The sequence below is a fragment of the Montipora foliosa genome, chromosome 4 (assembly GCF_036669935.1).
Source record: "Montipora foliosa isolate CH-2021 chromosome 4, ASM3666993v2, whole genome shotgun sequence".
Lineage (NCBI taxonomy): Eukaryota > Metazoa > Cnidaria > Anthozoa > Scleractinia > Acroporidae > Montipora > Montipora foliosa.
In genome coordinates this window covers 28,207,015-28,218,725 of record NC_090872.1, presented here as the reverse complement: position 1 = coordinate 28,218,725, position 11,711 = coordinate 28,207,015, and the positions used below count along the sequence as shown (strand labels likewise).

The 11,711-nt window shown below is 40.9% G+C and overlaps 1 protein-coding gene and 1 long non-coding RNA gene across 2 annotated transcripts in view; one reads left to right on the top strand and one right to left on the bottom strand.

Annotated features, from left to right (window-relative positions):
- Positions 1–425: 425 nt before the first annotated feature.
- Positions 426–7,033, top strand: LOC138000509 (vascular endothelial growth factor D-like). The gene is made up of 4 exons (XM_068846972.1): positions 426–583; positions 3,164–3,296; positions 4,394–4,615; positions 6,123–7,033. The coding sequence occupies exons 1-4, from the start codon at positions 527–529 to the stop codon at positions 6,587–6,589; spliced, it is 879 nt and encodes a 292-aa protein (XP_068703073.1). The 5' UTR covers positions 426–526; the 3' UTR covers positions 6,590–7,033.
- A 3,611-nt stretch (positions 7,034–10,644) lies between these two features.
- LOC137999148 (uncharacterized) overlaps positions 10,645–11,711 on the bottom strand; it is a 5,491-nt gene continuing 4,424 nt past the window's right edge. Inside the window, exon 3 of the long non-coding RNA XR_011122904.1 lies at positions 10,645–10,889. This is a non-coding gene — a long non-coding RNA (uncharacterized lncRNA). The remainder of the gene's footprint in view (positions 10,890–11,711) is intronic.

The window sequence follows — 11,711 nt, the reverse complement described above, 5'->3', positions numbered from 1 at the left end:
CGATAATTCTCCCCTTAACAATTTGGTGCTTTGTATTAAACCTAGACACTTGTAAAAATTATCTGACCTTCTCCCATTCATACCGCATCGCTTTCTCGCAATGAAAACCCTAGCCTATCGGGTTTTTCCCTCAATTGTCACGCCCAAGTCAATTGTCTTCCTGCGTCACAAACTTCTTGCATCCATGTGTTTGTGTTTCTTCTATAAGAATCATTATTTACAATTTTTAAATTTATTTTCAGGAAGTATTTATTTTTCCTATGTCGACATGCACATACCAGTTATACGGTCAGTGCGCTCAGACACAAGGTCGTGCTCTTGAAAAAACAGGAAAACAGGAAGTCGAGTCAAGGCCGGCATCCCGTTTCGTTTCAGTAATTTGGTCATCCTGGTCAAATATATCCCCTGTGACGTAGTGTTGTACACAATATTTAAATCTTGCAGCGAGTGCAAATAGATCAGTCGAACGCTGACAAGACCAAGCTGAAGAATCGATCCTGTTTTCGCTGAAGAATACTACAGCAAAATGAAGGCAGTTTTAACTTTCACTTGTTTGTGTGTCGCGTTCGCCAACGGACTACAGGTGAGTTTTTTTTCACCATGCATAACGTCCGCTTATGCTGTACAATCATTTCCGACGGAAATGAAAAAAAATCTTCCAAAATCAAAACTCATATTAGTCAGCTATAACTTTCTTTGTTATTTTGTCGGCTTAAAAGCACACTCTTTGTTTTCAAGAAGCGATTCTGATTTCTGACCGGCGCATTGAAACCGTGGATAATTGAACAAATCTATTTAACGGTTGCCCGTATTTGAAAATATAAACAAAAAAGTGATTTTAATAACACATTCTTATATTTCTGTAATAGCAAGTTAACCGTGGTACTGTATCTTTCTTTCCGAAGAAGGGAGTTATCGGCTTCGTCAGTTGAATATTCTTCTCTCGCTTTGACTTTGGAGCATTAATGCCTATCGATTCCAGCTCTTTCTGTTTAGACTCGACGCGTTTAGTGTTTACTCAGCCGCAACAAGTTGAGATTTCTTTTTTGTAATTTATGAGCAACGAGGCTGTGTTTCTATAGTGTTTCTTTTTTGCCAAGTATTCGGTTATTACCTTAGTTTTGAAAGCAAGTGTTCATATGTCAATCATTGACTCTGCAGGATAAAAGCGGAAAATATCTATGAGTGTCTGTTTGAGAGTGTTTTTGCAGGCTGTTACAGTAGTGGTTACTGAACCGATACTCTAATTATTAATAGCACAAAACAGCGTCGTCATTTAACGAGGGGGTCAGTTATACATTCCTTTTTTGTTTTTCTGCACTTTAAGTAAACTACTGTACGTTTCCTTTTAGCGCGATACTATAGATGGGTTGCTAAAACAAAACAACTGAAATCTGGCGTGCCCTGTCTTTTGCAATACCTGCATTTTCTGAATTCGTAGTATGACATTGAATTTAACAGTGGGGACGCCAAAAAATGGGAACCTCGTTTAGACTGTATGTGTTCATTGTGATTTAATTATCTTTAATTTCAGCACGCTTCCTTTCCACGCTTCTTTTCTATGTCGTAGTAACATTAGTATTAAGTAAATAGTGTGTGTAATTGTGGCGGTTATTGTTAATGCATTGAAAATGTTAGTAAGAAAATTTATTGTTACGTACTATCAGACAGTCCAAATGTGATGTCGTTTAAGATCAGGCTTCAGACACATGAATATCTTCTAAAAATAATTTCTTTTTTTTTTTTTACATCGTTTTTGTTTTTTTTTTTTATATCTTAACTGAGGAGACTGAAGATAGGGATAACCTCAGAGTCTTCCTTTTCATTTCATTTAAATTTCAATTGATTTTACTTGATTTGAATAAAGTATTATTCTATTGGAGAAGAATGGTGCGTGTAGAAAATTTTTATGTGTCATTTCAAAGTTGCTGTGGTATGCACTCAAACACGATTTTTGACCTTGTTCCGGCAACCGGAACTTTTGAAATTGGATATCGAAAGTAAGAAAAGTTCCCCTTTCATTTGATTGAAACCTTGGTTAGCCTTATAAAGAGATAGTATGATTAATCGTTTGGATTTTCCAAGGGGTGATTAATAGCTTAATAATCGAGAGGAAGGGACTGAGGTCAATTCTGTATATTTTAACTTTCACTCCGTAATGTTAAAAGAAGTCTTCTTGAACAGAACAGATCCCATCGAGGGCTATGAAACGTCATCTGAAATTATAACTTTATTGGGTTATTGTAATAAATTTTTGATAGTTTCAAATCATCCGGGGTGTCAAATTTGTAGCGACTTCTTGGGTGCCGGTATTGAAGTGGTTTAAGCGACTTGGAAGTTACAGAAGAGATAACATTTGAAATTTTAACTTCGGGTGCTCTCGGTCTCAACATAACCCTAAATTTCGTTCTCGGGGCGAAGAATTAGGTCGAGAAGTGCACGCGCGGAGCGTGTACCGCTTTTTCTCTGCCGTTCTCGCTGCTAGTCGAGGACTGAGGATGTCTTGACAGTGACAAAAGCTCCCTGAAAGGGAAAGAGGCAAAATCGTCCGACGAAATAATATGCCCCCTTTCCCCAATCTCCTCTTCTCTTTCCGTCTTTTACAACAACAACATCTATTACATTAAGTACATGTCCAACCCGAAAATAGCAAAGCTAATCGAGTCGGTTGGAAGCAAATGATTTACGTTTGGAAGACAAAAGGAAAAACGCAAATTACAATTGTATTAAATTACGCTAATAAAAATTATATCAAATAGAAGTACTCCAGTTACCACTGAAGCAAAATAAAGTAAGTTACAAGACTAAGAAGAGGGATGAAATTTACATTAACAGAAGTTTATATATAAATTCATGCAGTACTGTTTTAAGTTTCTGGGCCTCATCAGTGCAATGTTGATGGCTAGGATGGAGGTTAAGCTCAAAAAGCCACCCCAAATGCCCCACACGTGTGGTACATCTAAGACATACCAGAGTGCTCAAACTAGCGAGATAGTGAGCATGCGCAAGGGTGTTGACTCGATTCCATGTTTTATTTTCTTCACCATTTTTCGCGGCTTCCCATTATCAAACCTCTAGAAATGACTATTGAGCGAGGAAAAAGAGATAAGATGAACAACTCTAGGGAGACTGAAGTAACTTTCAAACTTTGTACGCTTTTCAGTTGGGACAGATGAAATTAAAAGTGCCATCCGATTTGAGCCGTGTCATGGCAGATGTGACGTCTTTGGAGGAGTTTTTGCGTGCAATGTCAGTAGATCCGGACATCATTTCATATCTTAGCGAAGGTGATGGAGGTAAGCCAAAATTGCATTGTTTTTCAACTATCTGATTTCAGCTTGGTTCTAAACAGCACTTCGCGTGACTGTGGTCCACCCCGTGATTCTGCGACTTCGCGGAATGCAAGTCTGACGAGTTTTGTCCAAATTAAAGTTCTTTTGCTCGTTTACGTTTTGTGGAAAAGTAGACCTTTGAATTTTGAGCACACAAATGGGTAGCGGGGAATACAATTGATACTAAAAGACAAAAGGCCAATTATTAAATCCTCGACTCGAATATTACACCTTCAGCGTTCTGGCCAGGGTTGCATTGCTCAAAGCATGGTTAGCGCTAACCAGCGTTAAATACAATGGAAACCTATCCTATAGGTTTTGATACCTCTTAACCAACGATTAGCGCTAACCAGGCCTAGAGCAACCGGCCCCTGATTGGCCCACTAAATTTTCGCCATCACATTATATACCGTACGCGAAGTGTTGTCAAGCTGAGAAATTTACCGAGCAGGAGCGAAACTTCCAAGAAAACAAATGCTGAGAATTTCCGGTTGATTTTGACGAACTTCAAGTGTGTTGCTGAGAGTAATTGTTAAACACTCTGCAGAAAGCAGTTTTGGATTAAGGCGAATAAGGACATATAAACTTTGCTAATTCGCCATTCTGTAGATTGAACTGACGTGGCAACGCGCGAAGCAGATGCGAAGAATAAATCATCACCATGGATATCGATAGCCGAAGCGTCACCTTAGTGAACATGCGCGCGTCTAACAATGTTGAATGCGATGCGGTGGCCAAACGAATGCAACATTGTTGTTCAGACCAAAGAACAACATAAATGTTGGATGATGTTGAAAACAATGTTTGATGGAAATCAAACTTCGTTCAACAACATCCAACATCATGCAACAACAATGTTGGATGATGTTGCACCAACGTGTGGGATCCGTTTGGCAAGGCCTTAACGCAGGCTAATGGCTAGTTGTGGAGCGTGCAACTGGAACTACTTTAGTAATAGGACGGACATAAGTTCGACTCCTGCGAAGGAGCATTGGGATTTTCTCTGAGCATCCCCGAGTTACCATAAAAGAAACTAATCTTATCATCTTTTTTTTCTTTAGCACAGGCACCTGTCCATTTGGGCAAAATTTTGCCTGAATTGGATGCTTCTGATCTTCCGCAAGTGCTTCTTGACAGTGCACCATGCAAGGGACGACCTGAACCCGTTGAAGTTCCTCAGCCTAGAGAACCGAATAGTTTGAATTTTCCTTTGTTCGTGAACTTGCATCGTTGTCGGGGAGCGTGCACTGATAGACCATTCGAAACAAGTTGCGAAGCAGCAGGTATGCATGTCACGACATTGCAGTTGCAAATGTTATAATAACGGACACGCTGGGGTAGGGACGAGACCTAGTAACGTGGAGCTTTGCCATGATAGCGACAAGGAGAATGGAAAAAAAAAACTTGAAAAGAAAATAAACACTTGCTCTACATATCCTACCTATTTTGCCATTTATGCGATTAATAGTGCGGTAAAATGTTGTCAAGGTAATCTTAAACTGGATTGGCAGAACAGCTGGTGAAAAAAGTACAGAAAATGGAAGTTTTACTCTTTCAGTTGTGCTCACTAGCTTGGTCGTCCCACCTCAAATTTCGTGATTTGTCTGACTTATGCAAAGGAAGGGGATGAAAAATGCTTAACTGCTGCTGCAAGAATACGGGACTTTTTTTTACTCACAGGGACACAAATCTAGTAATTCGTGGCCGCTGTCAGGGAGTTTTAGAAACCACGACGGCTACAGCGACCAAAACGTCACTTCAAAATTTGAGTTCCAGCTATCTCAAGTGTTTTACGATTATTCCATGGCCATCTTTTCTATGTGGTACAACATGAGCGAAGTATCCTTCAACTAAATTGGTACGGACGGATTTGAAATAAGAGACAGCATGAGAATGCGCACGTTGTCGTCAGTAGTTATTTTGACGAGTGCGGGAGAAAAATGTACGAACTGAATACGAGCCGCACGTGCAGCCCGATCATTTTTCCTATTTCAACCAATAATATTACATGTCTTTGGCGTTGCCCTTTTCATATCCGTGTTCCTTTCTTAAACTCCCTATAGTCCTTGCTTGAATAAGCTCCCAACGGATACCGACACCAACACCACCATCGCCACAACTGACCCAAAACCACATACTGATATCGCCGTTGAAAAATCACAAAGATCGGATTTCACTCCTTCTTTTGACTATAGGCGTTATCTTGGCAACTCTGGAGTTTGGGAAGTCGGATGGGAAGTGGTAGGGGAAGGAAGAAGAGGGGTTTAGAAGTGCTTAGTAGGAAGTGGTGACAGAGTGGTGAGAATCAAGGTTCAAATCGTGGACGGATAATACTCTGAGAGAGACCTCTGAGAGATTCTTTATCGGGAGATCTCCTGTTTTCCTCTCTCATTAAAAGCAAGTTTTATAACCCCATTAGATAAGATTTGAGCACGTCACGTCGTTTTCTTCGATATGAAACAGTCTTTTTCTGACCATTTTCTTCGAGCTGGTTATGGTAACCCATGTTTGCAGGTGATGTAAAATTCATAAGAAATCTTAATTAACTAATGGAATACTTTCACCAGTCATTCGAGAGACAAACAATTAAACGAGCCAATAAAAAAAAAAGGAAATGAGGAAGCAGTCGCCATTGAAGGCAGGAAAAAGTTACTAACCGTACCAATCATTTTCAGGTTTGCGTATGATCGCGGGCGCCGGCCGGAGAAAATGAGGCGGTTGTTTTAGAAAGTCGCTGTTCTAGATTGGTTTACCTAACAGGTTGTTTTTTTGTGTTTTTCATCCTCATAGAAACACAAGACCTTGCCCTTTTTGTAAGCAAAGTGACTTGGCCTTCTGGTTCATCCAGCTTAAGTGAATTAATACAGAAACTCACTCTAGTCCGCGTGACAAACCATACTAAGTGTGGGTGCCAGTGCACAGTGAAGCCAGAGGAGTGTGACAAAAGAACCCAGATTTACTCCAAAGAAAACTGTCGATGTGAGTGCAAACCAGGCGTTAAATCATGTCCCATCAGGTATGTGTGGCATCCGGAAAAATGTCAGTGTGTCTGCGAACCCTCGGCGATTCAAAGACGTTGCAAGAAGCGTTTCCAGTTTGACCACGGAAGTTGCAAATGTGTATGCAGCAAGAGACCTTGCAAGAATAGAAAGAAGGTGCGAGATCCTAGCGATTGTCACTGCAAATGCCCACGATTCAATTGTCTTCGTGGAATGGTCCAGGATCGCCAAACTTGTGATTGCATTGAGAGAGGTTGAACATTTGAAAAATGCTATTTCTGACAGTTGTAGCCTGCGGAATTGGCAGAAATGGATATTTTGACGGCACGGACCAGAGGACTGGGTCCGGTTGTCTGGCGGGGATTATGGGTAGTTTGTCGTACAAATAGTGATCCGTTAGGGATTTGAATCAGTCTAGGTTCAGCTTTCTTCGCCTACTTTTTTCTTAAATTTTCCCCTTAGCCTCCATAGGGTAGTGGCACTTGCATAGGGTTTGGAGAATACGTTCCCTCATTCCCGAAGGGTTTTGAGTTTTCGTATCCGGCAAGTGCCCAGTGTACTTTTCCTTTAACAAGTTTTTAGGAGGTCAGTACCATTAAGTATGCTTACGTATTGTTATGCTAGAGCGGAGTTTGTATGCATATGGTAAGCAAAATAAACCGGCTTGTGGCGCTTGCTGTCCTACATGGCCATGTATCTACACAGTTGTGTTGTGATTGAGTTAGTCGTGTTGTGTCTGATTGGATAGTGGAGTCAAAATGGAGCGTGGACCAGGGCGGTTGTAAGCCGTGCGTTACATAGTCAGTTTGCCGGAGAACAGCAGACCCAAGTTTTTCGAATGGTGGATAGGGCTATCCATTGGATAAATCACTATCCACAGGATAACTCAACTGGCTTTGCTAGAGTTTACCCGCTGGATAGTGATTTATTCGGTGGATAGCGTTATCCACCTTTTGAACAACCGAGGCGCTTTCCTTTTGAATAGAAATACCGGGGATAATTTTCTGCTTAAAGGAACAGAACAAATTTCCTCAAACAAAATATGGAACAGGACGAGTGTGTTCCTTTTGAGACTTTCCTTTTTTTTCTCAAGAGACTGGATACTAATCAATCATGGCTGCTGGATTTGCGATCATTACTTCATAAGTAGTGACCAAGTGGCAACGGAACAAACTGACTCTTACCGGGGTGATAGACGGTAGTCAGTCAACTGCAAATTTCTTTATTCCCCTGGGTCTCCTGGCATGACTGCATTGACGCAGTCGTCAAATCACAGTCACGCCTCCTTCGTGTTGACAAAGTTCAAACACATTTGCAAATCCTTATATTTTTGTCGGTCATGCTCACACTGAGCTTGGGGGACCTGTGGTGGGGTACGCCATGTTTTTCTTTTTTTGAAGGAGCATGGTACTAGCGGGACAAAGCAAATGGAAAAGGATTTTCCGATCATTCCGGGAAAACCGAGAAAAGAGAAATACCTCTGAAGGTATTTCTTTTTTCCCGAAAAACGTTCAGTGGAAAAGTCTGTTCCATTGACTTCTTTCATAATGGCGGCCAAATAATATTCTTTTGTTTTAATGCTCATAAGCCTTTCTGTCCTCGCTACAACGAGCAAATTTAAAAAGAATATTTTTTAATTTAAAATGAGGGCAGTTGGTCTAATTAACATAAATACAAAAGAATATAAAGGTGTCGCCATTTGTGAAAGTTGTCTATTTGATTTACCACCTGATCAATCGGATTTTCCGTACAAAAGGAAAGCGCCCCAGGTCTCTGGTTACAAGACACTTGTCGGAAAGGCACTTAATTTAGGGGAGAAAATGAAAATTGTAAAACCTCAAATTTGGCTATTTCATGTTGTTTTGCTGACGACGGCAAAGAAATGGACAAAAGTGAAAAATGCACGTGCAGGGCGTGCAACGCTATTGTTTTTGCCCACGTCCCCGTTGCCGTCGCCGTTGTCGTTGCTTACATCTTAGATCTTAAATTCCCTATTTTGGCCACAACTTGGATTTGTCGTTAAAATGCGATCAGGCGTTCTTTTTTAAGGTAGGGCGCGAAAAGTACCTCTCTCTATAGAAGTGAACGCCTGATCGCAGGTTAATAGACCTCTTTACAATTGTGTGGTTAGTTACCTGGCCTTTAATTGAAAGTGAGGCTGATGTTGACCTTGTTATGATACAGACCTCCCTCCTTTTGTTATGTTAATGATGTTTTGTCATGCTAATTAGTAAGGATTTACATGAGAAAGGCAGTGAGGTTTCTATCAAAACAAGGTCAACTCCAGCCTCAATTTCATTCAAAGGCCAGGTAACTAAGCACACAACTGTAAAAATGTATTTTCTATAGGAGTTGATTACGGAACGTCAGTGCTCACACTTTGTTTTCTATCTCACCTTCGTGTGCATTACTGTTACGTAATACTTGTCAAGTATGCATGATTTCTGTACCACATGGGAGTAAGGTGTCATAGCATGTACTGCTATATAGTCCAGTAGCCGTATGCTTATTTCACTTCTCGCGTCACCAATATAGCTTTACTGTATTCTGCTTTCGTCCAGTTCGTTTTTTTGTAAGCTATGCCTGGAAGCGGACCGGACGATTTTAACGAAGAGCCAGATATTCCCAACAATCCGCCAACAGATCCTCCCACATCGCAAGGGATTGATGAAGTGCTCTCTCTCTTCAAGACATATCTTGAAAATCGTTTGGAACAGAAGGGCGAAGAGCTCGAACAAAAACAAAAAATCGATTTGCAGGCAGAGAAGTTCAAATTCAAAAGTAACCAAAAGCAGTTCGTATTCAACGCCGAGCTTGAAGAATTAGTAGGAAAAATCAAAGAAGCAAACGCCCAGAAGGATCACAAGAAGGTGGCTCACTTAACGGACCAAGCCAAAGCGCTGTTGCACAAGAGACAGAAGCTTATCAAACTCGCAGACTCGAGTGAAGCCGGCTGGGACGCAGTTCAAGAATACGAATCCCAAGATATCGCCTCGGACGATGAGGACGACAAGAAAATTCGCAATGCTAAAGCCGCAGCTAATAGGAAAAGGAAACAGAAAGAAAGAGAACGACAGCAGCAGGGCAATAAGAAGCGTTGTACAACTCCCAACCTGGGCACGCCGGATCATCATCTTTTTCGTGGTATTTGTATCGCTATTGTTTTTTACTTTATATTCTTCCTGTTATTCACTCAGGTGCTTTGTTATTTTCTCGTGTTATATATATTGGCTCTCCGTGAGTTACCAACCCATTTGACTGTGGTTGTCGTGTTGTGCAAGTTCCTATAACGGTTTTGAAAATAATTTTCATGTGTGCGAACGCAGTGAGTTAAAATGAAATGGCCTATTTGTCGTCGGCCTCGGTATTGCCGAAGTGAACTTCAGTTCATCACTCGTTGTAAATCGCCTTCTTCTTTATGTTTGATTTAAACACTTCAGGGAAATTTTCTTGTGAGCTATCAGCATATTTTAAGGGTAAACAAAGCATCTACTGATTAATTTGTTGTCATTTGATGCATATGTATATATAGATATAACGTTGACACACAAGTAGTTACTTGTTTGGATTGGAATGCTTCAAAAGAAGAGTGAACATTTGTGAGTGAAATATGAAAATATAAAATGTAGAATTAGAGGAAATTATGAGTATCACTCTGCTCAGTGGCTATTACTAAAACACGAAACCGAGTCCCACGGACTAATGAAATGCACCCTCTATATTATCATGATACCCGTCACGGGTTGTCGCCAACCGAATGGGGAGTCAGGTTGGTTTAGTGGTCATCAACCGTGTCTCCCACCTCTGTGACCCAGGTTCAACTCTGGCCTCGGGTCGTATGTGGGCTAAGTTTTAGTCGATCTCAATCTGACTCCGAGGGTTTTTCTCCGGGTACTCCGCTTTTCTTCCCTCCTCAAAATCGACTCCCGGCCTATTCCATCAGGCTGTGGTGCTGTGCTCCGAGGTCATACATGGGTCGTGTTCAGGGGCTGAGCGCCTAGCCGGCAGCACAGCTCCTTCGGCCCGACCTTGTTGAGCTGCGCCCTTAGTAATTCAGGTTCCGACTGCGAGAAAGGACGATTAGCAGATCAGATATTATTATTATTATTATTATTATGAAGTCCCATCATCCCCTGCTCCTCCACCTCGCGTGCTCCTCTCGCTTTGCCGTGTCCTACATGAAGACGACTGGGAATGAATCAGCGTTGTATCAGTTGTTCCGTTTCAGTCACATTAATGATTAGCGAGTTTGATCCATTTTAGTCGGACAATCGTTAAAGGTTGTTTATCAAGTAAACAAAAATCTGCCTTGGTTGGATTTAATAATGAGAGTACTTTCTTTTATTTCCAAAGCAATTTGAGTTACCGTAATTAATACAACACAATTTAGAGGACTTATTGATGCCAAAGTTGTGGAGGGTTATCTTGTGTTGGCCGGATTGTCTTAATTCTCACCGCCGCATTATTTTGTCACGCACTTCCTGAACTCTGAAGCACACTCCCGGAAACGCGAGGTTGTCTTGAAGTAGCACGATTCGAAGGTAACAAAGCAGGATTTCTATTTAAAAAGGAAAGAATTCAATTGAATATTCTTTGGATCATAAATTTTGAAAGAAGATCAACAAAATCCCCTTCCCACGCCCCACTCAAATTCCTTTTTCAGGAAGATGGAAAAACCACCGAGCCCGGTTTTAACATTGTTCTGCGCCTAAGGAGATCCGTAATAATGTAATGTCCTTCTGGTAGAAAAAAGTTTTTCATGATATTTAACAAAGACGTCAAGAATGTCTTAACAATTTTGTTCAGGATTGTAGCTTTTAACGTGACAGCAAAGCTGTACAATGAATTCATTTTTTCTTTTTTGCAAAAGCTGTCGGACTTCCTTATCCTGCGTGAGGCAGGTTGATCGTTGGCAGTGCACAGCAATCTGTGGGCCTTCAATATTTGTCAACATGGGAACGTTCCAAATTGAACTAATACACAAAATATGCCGTTTACCTTTCTTGGGAACTTATTCTGGTTTCATGATCTCCCCGATAGCAAGGAAGAGAATAAATATAATAATCCTTACTCATAATATTTAAAAATATTTACATCTTTGACATACCGACCCTCTGGTCGATTGCAGACTCTCTTAAGACTGAATTATTTAGGCTAAGATTAAATAGCTAAAAAATTCGGAATTTTGATCTAATCTAAGCAGTACTAAAGGTGTCAGGAGCCTTAAAAAGGCTCCTGTAGGTGTTAATTATGCAAATCATGCATGCAAAGGTGACTCTGTCTCCGAGTCCCACCCCACCCCCTCCCCACTGGGGCGGGATGGAGATCAATTGGTTCCATATTGCTCTCTCATCCCTGTTCAATGTAAGAGAGTTCGTTC